Source organism: Poecilia reticulata, linkage group LG23 (genome assembly GCF_000633615.1).
Source record: "Poecilia reticulata strain Guanapo linkage group LG23, Guppy_female_1.0+MT, whole genome shotgun sequence".
NCBI classification, from domain to species: domain Eukaryota; kingdom Metazoa; phylum Chordata; class Actinopteri; order Cyprinodontiformes; family Poeciliidae; genus Poecilia; species Poecilia reticulata.
Genome location: NC_024353.1, coordinates 11,546,484 through 11,565,478, shown reverse-complemented (window position 1 = coordinate 11,565,478; position 18,995 = coordinate 11,546,484). Strand labels below are relative to the sequence as shown.

The 18,995-nt window shown below is 40.0% G+C and overlaps 1 protein-coding gene across 4 annotated transcripts in view; it reads right to left on the bottom strand.

The window, feature by feature from the left end:
• Positions 1 to 18,995, bottom strand: part of ccdc146 (coiled-coil domain containing 146) — a 74,656-nt gene that overhangs the window by 23,409 nt on the left and 32,252 nt on the right. For all 4 annotated transcript variants that reach the window (XR_532743.2, XR_532744.2, XM_008400969.2 and 1 more), the window contains exons 14-23: positions 18,751 to 18,915; positions 18,370 to 18,445; positions 17,677 to 17,825; positions 17,367 to 17,595; positions 6,513 to 6,623; positions 6,264 to 6,401; positions 5,565 to 5,690; positions 3,816 to 3,917; positions 2,426 to 2,527; positions 2,198 to 2,332 (exon numbers count right to left, since the gene is read on the bottom strand). Coding sequence is in view for 2 of the 4 variants with exons in the window: in XM_008400969.2 (XP_008399191.1) it covers positions 2,198 to 2,332; positions 2,426 to 2,527; positions 3,816 to 3,917; positions 5,565 to 5,690; positions 6,264 to 6,401; positions 6,513 to 6,623; positions 17,367 to 17,595; positions 17,677 to 17,825; positions 18,370 to 18,445; positions 18,751 to 18,915 (1,333 nt within the window). In the remaining 2 variants the exon portion in view is untranslated. The remainder of the gene's footprint in view (positions 1 to 2,197; positions 2,333 to 2,425; positions 2,528 to 3,815; positions 3,918 to 5,564; positions 5,691 to 6,263; positions 6,402 to 6,512; positions 6,624 to 17,366; positions 17,596 to 17,676; positions 17,826 to 18,369; positions 18,446 to 18,750; positions 18,916 to 18,995) is intronic.

Below are 18,995 nucleotides of genomic sequence, written 5' to 3'. Positions count from 1 at the left end.
TGAATGTCAAAAAAAAAAAAAAAAAAAAAAAAAGCAAACACGGCTTCAAATGTACAATTTCTGTATAAAGCAGAGATTTGAATGCTCCTTTACTTGAAGTAAACAGAACATAGTTCTTTAAATACAAATATGTAACAGAGTTTAAGCAGTTTAAAGTTAGTCTGAATGCTCTCTAGTGATATTTTGAATATCAGAACCGGATTAAATGTCAGCCATAACTTTAGTTTATGTGCCTGTATCTCAGGGAGAACACATGCACAGGATGTTAACATGGATGGTTTCACTTTATTAAAGCTTAGTTTACACTTTTACAAATGGTAGCGCCGTGGCTGACTGGAACCTCGTCTGACCTCGGACAAGCTGGCCGCCTGCTTTACGGTAAGCTCTACAAGATAAGCCACAACATTTTTTTTCTTTTTAAATTGTTAATGTTACTGATGTTCATCTAGACACAAATCTGCTGGAAATGAGGAGATAAAAATACTTTCAGGGTTTAGGCAAGTGCCAGATCCCACATGTGTTTTTCAAAATAGTTTGTATTATTCCGATCTTACTGGAAAGGAAGGCCATCACTCTATCAAAACGATACGTGGCTTTCAGATATTTCACTTTGTGTCAAGCTACAAACAAAAATCTCAGTAGTTGCAATAGCCGTTCACAAAAAATCCCTTAAAACACCCCCAAGGTTTTTTGTTTTAATCTACCAAAAAATGTGGGGAAAATGGTTTGAGCATTTTTGCAAATCTCCGTGGAGTAAAAAAATACAACAGAAGGGTGCTGCAGTCGCTTTGCTCATGTTCTCTCAGATGATGACAGCTTCATGTTGAGCTTCAAACTGGCTGTCAAAAAACTAAAAAAGAAAAAAAAGAAAAAGAAGGGATGTCATGTGGACCACATCCATCTTTTATGTTGCGCTTTTGATGAGTCGGTGACAGGGGTGAGGAATACTGACGGAGCAAAAGACAGATAAAAGACCAACGGCAATTTCCCTAAAAGTAAGCTGGTAATACTCCACACACAGAATCGCAAAGCACTTAGTACTACATTAGAAATTTAAAAATGCCAGCAGTGTAATGTTATTTATTTATTTCAGTCAACCATTATTTAACCAGGAAGTTCATTGAGATAATTCTCCAATGAGGGAGACTTGGTCAAGAGACACACTGGTGTACAATATGCAAAAATAATGGAGATACAATTAAAATGTCATGAAATTTACTCAAGGTTAAGTGGGGAAAAACCCAGTAAGATTTGAGCATAAGATTAAGATTTCACTAAATTTAAAAGCAATCCATGGGAATAAACTGAGAGTTTTAGTGCGACTTTTGCAAATTACTCCAGAACCAAGAGAAAGCTTTTCTTTTCTCCTTCCGAGTTCGGATCAGAACAGAAGCTGACACGATGAAGGTCTTTGACTGCAGACACGAGATAAAAACAAAACAAATATGGCGGCAGGTCGCTCGCCAGCAGGGCAGCCTTATAAATAAATACAAGCCAGTGCTGCTGCTCCCTTTGTTTTAGTGAAGGCCATGAAAGCATAAAGCGCATGACGCGTCCTGAAGGCAGCAATTGTAGTGAAAGCACTTTGACATATTGAATTCAGACAATGGAGGACTGGAGGGAGCTTCATTCACGTAGATAATGTCTCTATAGTTCAACGCAGTCAGGGAAGTTGTTTGTTTGTACCAGATTTTTCCTACCAAACAGCTCGAGACGAGATTTGTGCCGATGTAAGAAGCGAGGAACAGATTTGCGCTTTTGTAACAGATGTTCCATATGGGGGGGAAGGAAAGAAGGCGGTCATAAATCCATATGGCCAAATATTTGTACACGGACACTTTTTTCCTGCTTATGTCCAGATGCTTTTATGCTCCAATTTTTGAGAATAAACTTCTGGGATGCTCTTGAATTTCAATGTTTTTGGATTTAGGAGAATTGACATGGTTTTCAAATATTTTGGTGAGGAATAAAAGCTTGGAAATTTGTCTACATTTTATTTTCTTACTTCACTCTCCACCTTTTAGTAGAGGCAGCACATAAGCTGCTTTTCAAAATTTTAAGAATAATGTTAGTTTGGATACTCAAATTAAGATTAAAGAACTTTGAATTGGGACCAAATAACAGTCTGAGCTTCAAACATTTGCTGGGTTGCTAAAATATTCAGAATATGATTTGAATAACACTCTGTCCAGGCTACCTTCCATGACTCGGAGAGGTCGCCGAATCCGTCGAGTCTGGAGACCTCCGTCTGCTCCACCAGCGGCTTTGACAGACCGGTCTCCTGCTCCGCTCCTTCTTCTTCCGGCTGCTGCTGACTCTCACGCTCAGGCAGCTTCGAGTGCACACCAAGAACAGGGAGAAATTAGCTGTGCACATCTTTTAAAGTTCACAAGGTAAAATTCTAAATGAAAACGCCAACAGGCACCTCCTCCATTTCTCTGTGAAGTTCTGAAGGTGACGAGGCCTCGTCCTCTGAATCGTTGGACTCATTGATGCTTTCTGGCCTCGTGTCTCTGGATTCTGACAGCTGAAGGATGTGGAAAATTGGAGTAAAAGACAACAAATTGACATTTTAAGCAGTACGAATCTATTGCTACTTGCTCTGTCGGGTGGTTTCCCCTGCAGAAATTAAAGACGCCCTCTATTCAGGGATTCAATAGATAAAAACTCAGCACGTTTCTTTGGTAAATGAAAGGTGCTGAGTTGATGGGAGCTTCTTCACACTGGGTGAAAAGTCTTTGGGATATAAAGTGATGTCGAGACACAAACACTTAAGACAGCAGATATGGAAGTGAAGCAAGTAAAAAAGAAAAGATGATTTCTACACATCCATGCTTTTCCAGGCTGATATACTATTTTATTTTGCTTCTCTTACTTCTTCAAAGATGAGTGAAAGAGCTGGAGAGAGAGATCTGAAAGGCACAAGGTGGACATTTTCAATCTAAACCCTAAACCAACACACTTAACCCCAAAAGCGCTGCAGTTGGGGAGCGAGAAACTAGGAGACGGAAGAGGTGAAGAGTGGCGACATGAACCCACCAGAGCCTGAAAGGTTAACCGTTTACATCAACAACGGGAAGCGAAGGGAAGAAAAATCAGCGGTGGATGCCAGGAAGTCAAAAATGCACTTCACAGCATTTTATCTAAAATCTATCTTCACACAAATAAATAATAAATCAGTCAATCACATGTCAGCAACTGGATACGTTTCGGTATCTTGGTGGGATGAAGAGGAATTTTTAACATTCAGCACAAGCAACAGAAAGGTTGGAAAAAAGGCTTCAAAAATAACATGGTGTTTGGTGGCAGATGAGGTGGTTTGAGTATCTCAGAATCGGCTGAAACGCTGGGATTTACACATACAATCATCGCTCTGGTTTACATAAAATGGTTAAAAAAAACTTAACACATGGCATGTCAAACTTTGAAGCAGACGACAACAATAGGAGCCCCTTGTTGTCAGCATAGAACAGAAAACAAGGGATACTTAACTTACCACATCAGTCAAAACTTAAATCTGCTCAAACCCAGGACGATAAGACACGAAGCAAATTAATGCTTTGCTTGTTTTGCAGATGTTAAAGGAATTCTTACAGTTGTCATGGTTACGGGGGTCACTAAAAACATTAGCTTGGTTCATAATATCTGCCTTTTTTTCTTGCACTGACATGTGACATAAAAGACAAGCTGCCATTTTCTCAAGTGCATGCATGCAAACAAAACAAAACAAAAAAACGGAGAAATTAGCTACACATTTGCAGCACGTCTTTTAAAGTTCATGAGGTAAAATTACAAATGAAAACATTAGCAGGCACCTGCTCCATGTTATTGTCGAGTTCTGAAGTTGGCGAGGCCTCGTCCTCCGACTCGATGGACTCAACGGGGTTTTTCAGCATCTTGTCTCTGGCTTCTGACAGCTGAAGGATGTGGAATATTAGAGTTAAAAATAACATATTGACATTTTATGCAGTACGAATCTAATGCTTCTTCCTCTGTCAGGTGATTTCCCCTGCAGAAATTAAAGAGGTCCACTAAACAGGGATTAAATATATAAAAACTCAGGACCTTTCTTTTGCTAAATGCATTGTGTTGATAAAAGCTTCTTCAAACTGGGTGAAAAGTCTCTCGGAAAGAGCTATAAAAGAAATCAAAGTTTAAAAAGCCTCAAGATCCCCCAAAGGTAATAAGGTGATGTCGAGACACAAATGCTTAAGACAGCAGAAATGGAAGTGAAGCAAATAAAAAAAAAGATGATTTCTACACATTTATATTTTTCCAGGTTCAAATCTCATTTTATTTTGCTCTTCTTAGTTTCTAGATGGGTCCGCACAAAATAATAACTTTTAAGTGCTTTAAAAGTCACGTATCAACATCTGTAACTTGGTAAGACAAAATAGGAAGAAAAAAAAAATTAGGAATCAACACAATGCTGAATCAAGTCATCTCATTGTTTCCTAGCATACAAAGATGATCAGCACTTTTCTAAAAACAGCAGGTGTTAAGTCATGACTGAAACATCTACTGAAATCAAATAATGTAGAGGACATTATGTAAAGTCTTTTTAATTTCTTAATGAGCGTGCATTTGGTCTGTAAATCTTTCAAGACTGTGTGGGAACCCTGGAGGAGGCTCTAGGAAGGTGAGTCAAAAGAGCTGGAGAGAGAGAGATTTGAAAGGTGCAAGGTGGACGTTTTCGATCCAAACCCTAAACCAACACACTTAACCCCAAAAGCGCTGCAGCTGGGGAGCGAGAAACTGGGAGACGGAAGAGGTGAAGAGTGGCGACATGAACCCACCAGAGCCTGAAAGGTTAACCATTTACATCAACAACGGGAAGCGAAGGGAAGAAAAATCAGCGGTGGATGTCAGGAAGTCATCTGAGAATCAACTGAACATCTGGGAGTTCCACACGTACAACCAAATTTCTGCTTTACAGAAAATGGTGAAAAAAAAAAAAAAAAAAAAAAAAGAAATAATCAGAAAACCGAGGATACAACTTACCTCAACACATCAGTCGATGCTTAAAGCCTGCGCAGACCCAGGACAAGCCAGAAACGAAGCAAGCGAATGCTTAGCTTGTTTTTCAGATGTTAAAGGAATTCTTACAGTTGTCATGGTTACGGGGGTCACTAAAAACAGAACTCCCGGCTCGGTTCCTAACCTCCACCTTTTTTTTTATTCCTTGCACTGACATGTGGATAATGAAACAAATTAGACCGAGTGTCGTTACCACGCGACCAGCTCACACGTGAAAATACAGATTTAGCCATGCAATTGACATATTGCTGCAGTGCAGTTGCTAAATATTAATGTTTATTCCTCAGTGAGTTCACTTTCCATGCAACCACCTCTCATTTCTCAGCCCTGCTGTTTTTCCACCGTCAGTGTTGAAATCTTATAACCCAATTGAAGATTTTTTTTTTTACCTCTTAAATTAGTTTTACTTTTAAAAATGAGCAGCATAAACGGGTCTAAAGGGAAGACTCGGAGGAAAACCGCAGTGTGAATTTGCAAGCTTAAGCACAGTGTGGACTGACTGAGGGACAACAAGGACCTGGCCTGACCTGCAGCTCTCTCTCTTTCATCCGTCGGTGTTCAGACAAAGCGATCGCCTGCTTCATGGACACTTCTGCGGAAACGGCCATCAAACAGAGGTTGATGTTGAAGATTTTGGCCCGGGCCTCATTCAGCTAGAAACAAGCAGGGAAAAAAATATATGCAGAGATAATGTAAGCAATTTAAAAATGGTGCTTTAATGCAATACATCCACACAAATTAGTGAATAAATGTGAAAAGGGAAAGGATAGCTAAACTTTTTAAACTTTTTACAAGTACGAATGTGAAATTAGCAGCTCCTATTTGGATTCAAGTCCCTAATTAGCTTACTTATAAAGGGAGTCAGTTGAACTGGCTCGCTTCACTGTCCACTTAAAAACACACACACACAAATAACTGGGCTGCAGTGATGTTAGCTTAATTTTTAAACCTAGAACTCAAATTTGACTGTAGGGGGACAAAAATGGACCACATCCATCTTTTATGTCTGCTTCTGATGATTTGGTGACAGGGGTGAGAAATACTGACACAGCAAAAAGATATAAAAGATGGGCTGAAATTCTCCCAGAAGTTGTATCATAATAGTGACTAGAGTCTCCTCTCTGCCATGCTATAAATTCAAAAATGTTATAGCAGAATAAATGTGCTAAATTAAAATCTGCCTTTTTAACGGGATAATGGCGTCTTCCAGAGGAACACCGGCCTACCTTCTTTGCCACGGAGAGGCTGTGGAGCCTGCAGCTCTCCGCCTGCTCCCCCAGCGGCTCCGACATCCAGGTCACCCGCTCCACCTGGAGTTCTTTCTCCAGCAGCTGACGCTCGCGCTCGGCCAAGTTCGCCTCCAGCTCCGAGCGCACGCAGACACAGGGAGAAGAATTAGCTGCGCATTTTGCAACTTAGTATTTAAAGTTCGCGAGGTAAGTTGTGGGTGGAAATGTTAGCGTGTAGCTAGCTACCTGCTCCATTTTCTTGACGAGTTCTGGAGCCGGTGGGTCGTCGCCCTTTAACTCCCGGCATTCAAGGGTACGAGTCACGCTTTTCAGGGTCGCGTCTCTTGCTTTCGACAGCTGAGGGATGCAGGAAATTGGCAAAAAGACACTAAGTGTTGATGCGTGTATGTTTGTATCTTTCTCAAAGCGAGCAAAATAGCAAAGTGAACAGCTAGCAAAGTTCTAGCTACTCCTCTTGGTCGAGTGCTTTCCCCTTTCAGAAAATGAAGATATTCTACCCTGGGATTAAAAAAAAAAAAGATAAAACTCAACACCTTTCTTTGCTAAATGTAGTGCGTGGATGGGAGCTTCTCCCGACAAGGTGACAAGTCTCTGGGAACGAGCGATAAGAGAAAATAAAGTTTAAAAAGCGCCTCGAGATCCCTGAAAGGGATTAAGCTTTTTTGTTTTTGTTTCGTGTCATCTCTTAAGACAGCAGAAATGAAAGGGGGAGGCAAGCAGAAGTGAGATGAGTCAAAGGAGCTAGATAGAGAGAGAGGGGGGCAGGGTTAACGTTTTAGATTCAGGCCCTCAGCTGACTCTCATCCCAAAAGTGCTGCAGTCAGTCAGAGAGTGAAAACCGGAGTTGGAGGAGGTAAAAAGTGCTGACATGACTGAAAGGTTAACTGTTCACATCAATGGAAGGAAATTGATGTGTAAAAGTAGGAGGGAAAAAATAAAAAGTCAGTAATAGATGCCAGGACATCACAATGAAGTGTTTGCATTGCTATATTATCTGCAACAGATTAATTATACCAAACAGCCTGCAGCCTTTCTGCACCAATGGAAGGGAAATCTTGAACAGCGTTAACATTCAGAGGAAGTTTGTCAAAGAGCATTTTACTCCGGTTTTAGAGGATTAATAGATTTTACAGAGTTGTACCCACTCACAGGAATGACAAAGAAAATGTGCAAAAAGGAAAAACAACTAATAGATAAAAATTGGTACAAGCTCTTTTTTTTTCCTCCCGGGTTTTGTTTAAACAAAAATAACTAAAGGCAATCCTAGAGTTTTGGAATACATCAAGACCAGCAATTCAGTAAGAATGCATGCACCATTTGGAAAAAGTATAGATTTTGCAGAATACTGCATCTGTGTTGGTCTGAAATATCATTCTCCCAACCCTTAAATCTATGTTGTCTCATACCAGCAAAAAGAATCAACTAATGAGTCCATTTTCTTGCAGAATAAGTAGGAAAATGATTCAGTTTCTGCCTGTAACCTAAGTGCAAGAAAGGAATAATTTAACCTGCAGCTTTATATCTCATCCAAACTGTTATTTCAGATTCACAAGGCTCCATTCCATCAAAATAAAAGAATATGAACCTTGAGACGATCAAGGAGCCATGACGGTCACAATGAAGAGGACATCGGTAGGAAATGGAACAAAACAAAAAAAAAAGAGAAAATGTTGGACACAATATTATGCTGCCCGTTAGTTCTGGAACAGAGGAGGTTGACAGCAGAGAGGCCGAAAAGCAAGATATGCTCAAAGAATAGGCAGACAGAGGCAGATGGACTTAAAAAAAAAGAAATGGAAAAGATGGTATGAATAACCATTCATATAAAAACAGAGAGAGAGGGAAAGAAAATGAAGAAAAACTGATGCAAGTGAACAGGGCCATGTCTGCAGTTTGGGACAACTAAAGCTTGTTAGTGGGACCGAGTCTGTCTGGCATTCATCATTGTGAAGTCCAAATTCTGCAACAAATAAGGAATAAAAAAAAAAAAAACATTTCCAATGAACATGCAAATGCAGGTTGTAGAAATGAATAGTTATTATTCAAATAACTGAATATTTTGCATATTTTTCCCATTTCCGAGGGAGATAAAAAACCCTTTAGGGGACTTCCCTGCAGAGTCATTGCACAGGGCTCAGCCAGGCATTACAGAAGCAAAAGGCATTTGTTTGTATTACAGCGTCTGCCTCGCCCGCATGTTTTAGTTGGAGTTGATAGCTCACTAGTTACGTTTAAAGTTCTACAATAAAAGACGTGTTCAAACGTGGAAACCTTAAAAAAAATCCTAACTTTTCATTAACAGAAGCACTTTAACCACACAATGCATTCCTATACATTAGGGTAGGCAGTAAGTAGGAGGATGATGGCTCATTTAAAACATACCTCCAGCTTCTAGTTTACACTGTTCCCTAACTTTTGCTGTTTGACCATAAATAGATGGAGACAAGCCTGCAGGGAATTGTTCCGAGTCGCAACGTAAATTAATAATGACTCTTTTACATTTTCTCTCCTCTGTGCTCAGCCTTTCAGTTCAGCATCACCGTCACCTCCCGGAACCACCGAGCACACACCGAGGCAGCGGCTTCGCCTCAAATAAACCACACACGGGGAAGTGTCAGCAGAAATTGCTGCGGGATTGTGTGTCTGCAGAAGAAGAGGCCCTTCTCTAAACCGAGAACAAAAAAAATTGTCAAAAGAGTGTAAAGTGTAGTGACAAAACACTTAATGCGATACTGAGCTTTATGTGAGTCGAGGTTCGACTATGTTGTGGTTTTCTCGTTTCTAACCCCTAAAAAAAAAACTTGGCCTGGCTACCTGAGAAAAGGTCATTGAGCATGTCATCAGTTTATTCAAGAGACTAACATTTATTTTACGTCAGAAAATTAAAGTTGCCAATAAGGATTTGCAACTTTCCAACACCACTATTTTTTTTTTTTAACTCAACTGCTTGCGACAACCGCGGAATGTATTAATCAACCATTTTAAACTCTGCTCTGAAGCTTTTAATGCTGCTCAACTTCTTCAGTTCATCAGCAGCCAGGATAAGAGGAGCGTGTGGTTAGATCTGATTGATGCGTGTCCCGTCTTCACCCAAATCCGCCCGCAGTCACTTAAATGCGTCATGATGGATGGAATACAGAGCGTCTCCATCAACCTCGTTCTCTTTTCTTTGCTCACGCATCAATCTTCTTTTCTCCGCAGTTCCATCACTTGTAACCCTTTTTTTATATATATATACATCCGTCCCTTTGATGTCTGTCTCCTTGTATCCATCCATCCGTCTCCGTGTCGGTGTCTGTTGCCTGCCTCCTTGTTTTCTTCATCCGACAGTTACAAATCATTGCTGGGCTTTTGGCCTGTGAGTGCTGTAAAACATCACGGAGATGACAGCCTCCGCGCCGCTTTCCAATTTGCATTTCGTCTGCATAATTTCAGCTCAGCGAGTAGTTAACACGACGGCTTAAAGAGCCACACAATGGGACGGTACACCGCACGTGTTATCATAAACGTGAATAATTACCTTATTTATTAACCACGTCCCAAGATCGAGCAATTAAGAGCCTCGTAATAAATATAAGTTAAAGACAAAGGGACGGATTAATAAAGAAGAAAGGTCACATACGTACAGAATACAGTATAAATTATAATAAATAAGGACATATACAGTGAGACCGCCAACAATAAATAAATGCAAAGTCTCTATGGAGGAATTATTGTCAATAGTTAGCTTGGTCAGCACTCGAACCGCAGCAGAATTAAATTTTGTGGTCAGACAATTCACAGCTTCCCAAGCTCTGTGTTTACAATCACTGAATCTTAGAGCGAAGTTATTATCATAATAACTCTGCTTTATAACGGTACAATTTCAGCGCTATGGATGTGCCAGATAATGCAGTTAGAAGATGAAATAAATCAAAACTCTCACTTTCTAATCCCCAACAAAGAGGCAGTTGTTCCATCGAGAAATTCTTTGCAGAGTTGATGTGATGAATACAACTAGTTTCCCCCCAGAGGAGCTGGCACAAGCGGCAGCAACCCAACCCTGGAATAAGTGGAAGATAATGGATGGACAGATGGGTTTCCTGCTTTAAAACTGGCTTTTAATGTCATGCATCAAATGTTCACTCGGTTTAAGGATGTAAAAGTCAGTCAAGAAGGTTAATGTAACTTAGTTTATGCTTTTCTGAAGTGTTTCAGATCATTTTCCTTCTGCAACACCAAATTGTGCCCGAGTCTCAGCCATTCGACCCAAAGCAGTCACCTAAATACGAAAGGAAGCTGGAGAGGCTGTTCAAGAACAACCTATCACTGACTGAAAGAGTCCAGCCAAAAGAAAGAAGTCCTCGCTACAACATGGGTATGCTCAAAAACAAACAAACTCAAACTCGATTTGATTTGTCCAAAGTGCTGACGAGACAAAGTTAAACGTTAGGAAGCAGTTCCCATTTAATGTGAGCCTTATGGGCACTTGCCCAGGGCGGCACAGAAGAAAGGGTCGCACCAGCAACACGTTTGATAAAAGGATAACTTGTTCTTTACCTCACACGGGTAAACAGTGTAAAAGGCAAGTTACAATGTCTGGGCAAATTTTGTTGACATTTTAAAACAAGTGTGATGGCGGCCATTTTGCTTCTGGTAGCTACTTGCACAAAGTAGATGGGAAAATAAAAGATAACTACTTTTTTTTTTGCTTTTGTTGTTTCTAGGAGAATTAATCTACAGAAACCAAATTTGGAATCTTCTGGAAAATGTTCCTACTTGGCATGTCAGCCTTAACCCAACTCAAATTTTGTGGATTATGATTAAAAGCCAGGTCTGTTCCAGGAAATCTGAACAGCATTTAGTTGGGATAAAAATCACATATTGCACCGTTGTAAACTACAGAGACGGCTGCATATAAAAATTCAGTTTGCACCAATTTAGAACAAATGATGTCAAACACAGAAGCAATTTTTTTTATGCCAACTAGTAAAAATCCTTCCATCTAATGAAACGCTGGGCAAGAATGTATCAACAGTGGACAGTCGATTGCAAATTTCTACAACACACAGACTTTAAACTGCATCATATGAGGAGAGAAAGTTTATAACAGCAATAGCTCAGCTGATGGCTCCCTCTGGAAACAGCTGAGCAGAAAGCTGAGCAAGATGCAACTTGTATGAAGAAAGTAAGAATAAAAACAGAGAGAACATCAAAGGTTAATGCCAGAAATTATTGCAGATAACAAGAGAGTAGCAGAGGGGGAAAAACCCCTCCAACTAAAAGCTTAATCAAATAGGAATGTTTTAAATTTGATCTTAAAAGTTGACAGGAAGTCTGAACGACAAACTAAAACTGGGAGAAACTTCCACAACCTTATAGCCAAAAGATTTGCTTCCTGTTCTACTTTTAGACACTCTGGTGCAGTAAACTTGCAGTCAGCGCACAATGCTCTGTTGGGTACATATGGGAAAGAAAAAGAAAAAAAATTAAATCAAACCTCTGATATATAAAGAGGCTTGAAAGTTGACAGATTTATATGCAAAAGTAAAATTTTGAATTCTGTTCCTGGGAGCCGAGGAAGAGAAGCTGAAATTGAAAGTATGATCTCTCCTTTTAACTGTTGCTGCAATATTCATGAATGTGCAGCATTCAGGAAGGTTTTTAACAGAATGTTTGACTTTCTAAACATGAAATGGGTTACATAGAAAAAAAAATGTGTGACATTGTTTAAATAGAAATCAACCTAAGCAGCTGAGGATCTTGGGAAAAGGAGACTAAGAAAAAATAAGACTAAAAGAGTCAACTAACCCATAAATGTTGCATAGTATTTGTGTTGATGTTTGTGATTTTATTCAATCTGAACAGCATTGTAATACCAGCCAACCTAGTAGCACTTTCTAAGCTTTTCTAGCTCCTGGTCAGATGGGGTGTCTCTGGAAAGTTTGCATGTTCTTCTTCTACTTCCATTAGTTTTCTGCGGGGGCTACTTCTTCCCTGACACAGTCCACAGCCTTGCATATTTAATTAATCCGACAATCCCTGCTGAGGTGTCAGAGTGAGTAGGTGTGAGGGAGAGCGGTTTGAGTAAGGCTCATGACGGAGCGCTCCGATGGCACACAACCATGAGCAGCAAACATGCACTTTCAATTAATCTCTCCTTTTTGTCTATGAGTTCATTCAAATCAAATCAAGGCTATTCAGTCTAGAAAAATGCATTTGGTTTAATCACTTAGTAAGTCTTCGTTTATTTTTCTTAATCAATTTTTAAAACAAAGGAAAAATAAATAGATGGAGTCGTTCAGCTTTGATTTATTTGCTACATCACAAGTTGTGTTTTTCATTGAATTCCTTGATCAAGTTTGGATTTTGAATAACAGACACTAAGCTGGGTCTAAATTGCTATATTGCTCAACTACTAGTGGGGAATTAAAGTGAGATTTTCACACGCATGGAGCTTTTGCCACATTGAAACTCCAAAATTGCATGTTTTTTATTGGGATTTTGTGTGGCAGACCAAAGCAATATAAAGCATAATTAAGAAATTCTCAAAGGAAAACACCAACCTTTACCCTAAACATACAGCCAGAGTTAAAATGGTAAAGTTACATTCAAGCATATTTTTATGTTCAAATTGTTTAGACCTTCATCTGTTTGAGCATCTTTGGCAATACACACACATTCAATCTGATTGTTGTGTTTTTGCAAAGAAGAAAAGGTAAAGTGTTCTGTAGGTTTGTGCACAAAAGCCGGTTGTGGGCATATCCCTAAAGCAGTGGTTCTTAACCTGGGTTCTATCGAACCCCAGGGGTTTGGTGAGTCGGTCTCAGGGGTTCGGCGGAGCCTCTGCCGCGGAGGTAAAGACACACTTGTGTAAAGTCGTAATGACGCCCCGCTTTGCCATCACTTGCTGCAGAGGATCACGTTACATTGCTTAGCCAATCAGTGCTGCGGAGGAGCCCTGATTGAAGGAGCTCCACTCTCAGCATGGATTTGAACTTGTGTCTTTAATTACTTCAGCAAAATTCACCGTTTTTACCATAGACATTAATACTATAATATTAATGTCTATGGTTTTTACCAAATTCTATAGTCTAAATCTGCTCCTTAGTCACATCTTTTCAGGGTTGCTACTGCCTCTAGTGGCGTGGGGGTGGTAACACAGCTAATATAATTACATTACTAAATCAGAATACCGCCAAGTATTTTGTGTGTCGGCAGGGGGCAGGGGGGGATAAGAAGGGTTCGGTGAATGCGCATATGAAACTGGGGGGTTCGGTACCTCAAAAAAGGTTAAGAACCACTGTCCTAAAGGCTTGCAGCTGAAATTGTAGCAGAAAATTGTTCCACAAAGTATTGATTCAGGAGGGACTGGATATTAAATGAATGGCTCAGTTGTCAGAATTTTTTGTAGAAATGAAAACAAAATAAATCATTTTCATTTTTTAATTATACACTTCCTTTTGTTGGTGTAACAACGTAAAACCCAGACGGGACGAGTTGCAATTTGCTCTTTGGAAGGTTTAAAAGAAATACATGAAAAGTGGTAGGAATATTTTGCAAGATGCTATATATTAAATCTGACTTGGAATCAAAAAGTTTAATTTGTGAAAAATCAATCTACTCCTTTTGTCCTACATCTCAAAACTAGCTAGCGGGCAGAAAAGACTTCAGAGATAAAGAGGTGAGCTCTTGGGTGTAGAGAAGAGGTTCTATACAACATGTTTTGCTTGGGCCTTCGGTTCCTTTCATTCGGTTTTGCTAGTTTCCCTTAACCTGTCACATAAAAGTACCCTCACATCCAGCAGAGCCACATTCACACAGGGATTCCCCATGGCGATAACTTCCAGACAGGTTGGAGAAAAAAAAAAGATTTAAGAGAGGAACAAACAAACAATATGACTCACCACCAAAGGGACACTGCAGTCTGTCAGTAGCCCCACCTTCAAATAAATCTCGCTCCATTAATGACCGCGTGTGTGTGCATGTGCGCGCATGTGTGTACGTCTGATACTCTCGCAGCACCGCGAACCAGAAGCGGAGTGTACAGTCATTAGGCAATAGTTTTAGCAAAATTTAGCTGCATGCGGAGCTCTCCGAGCATGCACCTGTACAGGACGTCAACCTGCCAGCGTCTCGTAAACGGGGCAGTAAATTCAGAGGCAGACAACAACCTCTGTTTATTTTGCAGCAATTAAAATTCCTCGGAGTGATGAAAGCCTCAGAGTGTATTGAACTTCAATAGTATAACAGATGGCCCAATTTATCTTTGTCAAAATTCCCCATCAAAGGGAGGGGGGTCCATCTGCAATGAACAGATAAACTGGTCACAGATGAATACAAATAGACAATATATATGATAAATCGACGGCAATGCAGTCGCATGGAGATTGAATTCACATGGCGACTGAATAGGGTTGGCAAGCCTCCTGCAAAAAAAAAAAAAAGAAAGCCATGATTCACTTTTTGTACCCAGGGGAGGCTGTACAAGGGAAGGGGTGTGATTGAGAAAATGATTTGCTGTTTACACACAGAAGAGAAGGAGAGAAAAATAAATGACTGGATGGCTTGATGGATGGAGCCAAGTGCTGATGAATGGGCGGACGAAGAGATGAGGGATAAACAGGACTGTGTGTGAATCACACAGTCCTGGAAAAAGTATTCACACCCCGTTGAACTGCGAGGTTACAGCCACAGATGTCGTTTGTTGGACGAACAAAAAGTGGAGTATAATTGAATTCATTCAACAGTTTATGACCGAAGGCAACTGGCTGGATTAAAATATGTAGATGAATCGACGGAAAAGGAGCAGAATGTAAATGCATGCTACTTTTAATTTGATTAATTCCATACATCCCAATGAAATGCATTTAAGTTTGTCATATTAAGATCAAGTTAGGGCATTCCTCTTTCTGAGACAACAAAGTCAAAACTGAGCTGAGATTTATTTTAAGGTGGAGTCATAGAAGTGGATTAATTAACAAAATGGAATTGAAAACCTGAGGGCCAGTTTATCTGAAAAAAAAAAAAAGAATAAGGAGAGAGGGTAAAAGAAAAAGAACAAAAAAAACTTTGAGGACTCCGTTTTATGAACAAGGTCATGCCATGAAATGTGAAATAGGTTTGCGCAGATGAAGCTACTTCCATTTGAACGCACGCCTCAGAGAGACGGAAGGAGCATTGGGCAAAGCGAGAATAAAAGCAGTGAAATTGCTACGTAGAAGAAAGTAGATATATATTTCAGCAAGAAAAATAGATAAAACCAACAGCAAAAGCCAAAAACAGATGGAGAAAATAAGCAGACGGTGAAATCTGAATTCATCCAAAGAGCAAAAACACCTGCATTTGAGAAATTTGAAACTCAGATATGAAGCAAACCCTCGATGGAAACCTCAGTTATGTATCAGGATGTGTGCATCTGTCTCATCTCTCTATGTTGGGATTTATTCACGTGTGTGTCTTGGCCTCGCCCGTGGGAATCTTGTGGCCTACTCTGTGATTGTTTGGGTTTATCCCTCCTGGCTTAGATTCTAATCTTGTGCTTTACATCCACCTCCGTTCTGAGCTTTGCTAGCAACTTTCTGCTCCTTTTCGAAGCTACAGGAGTAAAAAGCTAAAACATCGGCAGCAGAGGACTGAATGCTAAAGCTATTCAAAACAGCAGTTAATGTTGATTGGAATATATTTGCACATATTCTTCAACCTAAAACCAAAGTTACAATTCTTCCTGTATTTTTACTCATAAACCCCTCAGATGGACATATTTGTAATTAAATAGTGTTTTTCTGCACTTGTACCATTTGCCTGCATTTAAAGACATGAATTATAAACATATTATAATATATTTATGTGAATTACACCAAGGTGATAAATGTCAATTCTACAAGATAAGCAATGACTGTTGGCATTAAATATTTACCAACTTTCTGACTGTAATGCAGGAGAGGAAAGTTGAAAACTATTTTCTGGCTTTACAAAAAATGACGGGATAGTCGTAAACATGAAGGACTCATCTCGTTTTACAGCAGTTGCTGCCAGGCGCAGTTAAAATTTGAGGTAATAAAGAGCTGAAACATCGTAGAAAGTTTTGTTCTCTGCCGTTTCATACTGAAGAACCTTACAACTATTAAACATACCAGCAAATACCTGAAAGGATTAATGAATACAGTTAAAGTAGTGCAACAGCTGGCTCAGCCCGACTTGGCTCAGTGTCTTTGACATAAGGTCAGGTCTTATTAAGGGAAAGGAGGAGGCCTGCAAGCAACCAGCCTTGCAACAGAGTAACAGAGTGATGCTTCTTTATGTCACATCGTGAAAATAATAGGATTTTAATTGAACACAGGACACATAGTCCTTCCCCCTCAGATAGTAAATCTCAAATCAGGGCAGCAACATTTTTGAATGAGTCATGCAGTGGGATGATTCATTTCCCTCCACTTTGCAATTTGTGTCCGATTGACAAAAAGATACAAACCTTATTAAGAGATGGCGCCCCAAAAGTAATTCCTCCCTGCAGGAGTTGCAGTTGAAGGACCTGGTGGTCTCCTGTGAGACACCCCTTACTCTCTTCCTCTACACTTTTTTTCAGTTGCAGGAAGTCTTATCTTTCATTTCCCCCACTCACCTCTAAAAACAATTGAAAAGGTTCAACAAAGAAAAAAAAAAGGAGCTTAAAACACATTCGCAGAGACGTCAATCACCAGAAACTCCGGTGGAAAAACGTTGGGAATATAATCATCCGGTTCGGGAACAACCTTCATCGTTTGAACCAACCACGGAAAGCGCTAATTGACAGGTCTGACTGCACCCTGATAGGGTTCCTAAAATATGAAGCTGAACGGCGTCCAGAAACACTGATGGTCATCCTCATGCCAGTATCCTGCTGGCACACTACTCCCTGATTAGAGGCTTTATATGCACAGACAGGCTGAATAGTACCAACCCGTCGAAAATGCTCATTTATTACAATAAAATAGCAAAAAAAAAAAAAAGAGACAGTTCCCCTTTGCTGTCCTGTGACAGTTTCTTATCCTGAAAGTATTTTTGTTGATTCGATTGGATCAGTAGACATGATGGTTTTAAACACTGCAGTTTTTCTACCTTGATTTGCAGTGTGATGATCTCCTCCTCCTGTTTCCTCTTGAGTAACACCTTCCTCTTCTTCAGGTCTACTTGCCTCTTCTCCTCATTAATCTCAATCTGCAGTTCTCTCGCGTCCTTCTCCGCCGTCTCGGTTGCTCTGTAGCTTTTGGCGACGGCTGCCTCCAGGTTCTTCACATGGTCGTAAAAGTTTGACAAAACTCCGTCCTGCTCCAAGAGCCGTAACCCCCTGCATAAGAAATAAGGCCATGCAGTATGATAGTCTGTGGGAGGGAAAGCTTCTATCTGCACGTGCGAGTTAGTAACTTACAGAAAATTGCGTCTTTGGATGGCGTTTTCATGACTTCTCTTTACGTCCAGAAGAATCCCCTCGTGGAACTTGATCATTTGGGTGAGATTCATTAACTCCAGTTTGTTGTCCTCATGCTGCTGACGGATTTGGTGTCGTTTCCATGTGAACTGGAACAAGGTTCAAATCAGAATTACGTTTTTCACCCTTAAATATACATTTATATGAGGCAAGGAGCAAAAAAAAGGTTCCAGTCTGGTTAGAAAGCAGCCATATCCTGGAATGATTTTGTCCACACTGGACGACAAATTGTTAAAGCAGTTTCAGCTTGATGTAGAAATGTTCTTTAAGACCAGAGGGGTTGGGATTGTTAAGCAGACTGCAGAGAAGTCGATAAACTTTTATAAACTGCTCTGTGTGTGATAAACGTTCGGAAGCCTCATAAAAAGGCACAAATAAATACTGGATCTGCAGTTGCTTACTGATTTCTATAAAGCCGTCCAAAACGAAAATGGAAAAAAAAAAAAAAAAGTTTCAGAAAGTTTAAAAAAAAAAAAAAAAAAACTTTGATACATCCCCAGAAAACCCCCAGAAGTTTTGTACTGCTCTCATTGCTGTGAATCTCAATATTCGTTGTTGGGTATTGACTGTTTCAGTTTTAGTCAGGTTATGTCCTGATGTTTTTGTTTTTTTTCCTCATGTTCGAGTGCAAACCTTAGAGATCTCATTACGCAGTTTCTCCCTCATTTTGGAGCTGCTGGAGACCTTCATGCGAGTCTTTGTCAGTAATCTGAAACGGACAGATATGGAAAAGTTCAGCAGGTACGATCTGTGTAATTTATTTTGTCAGGTCGCAACTAAACCTTGATACATTTTATTAAGACTGTTGGTGATCGACAAACAAAATAAAACCAATCAACTTATTTGTGAATTAATATCCTGAAATGGTCTTCGTTAGGCCCTTTGAACTCTAACAACCCATACAAATTTAATCAAAAGTTGAATATATAGAGCCAATTTTTTCTGGATGAAAATGATTCGGTTTGTGCTGTAGCGATGTAAATACAGGCCACCAGCTCAAACGCATCAACACACCTGTCCTTGCTGTCAGCAATAGAGCGCTGGATTTTCATCTCGTTTTCAAGGATGTTAAGTTGCTCCGTCAATTCGGAGATAGTCTGTGAGGCAATCTGCTTCAGCCGCGCATACTTATTCTTCTCTTCCAGGAACTTGTCACACAGTTTTGAGTACTGTGATATTCTGAGAAGCAATTAACACACACACACACACACACACACACACACACACACACACACACACACACACACACACACACACAC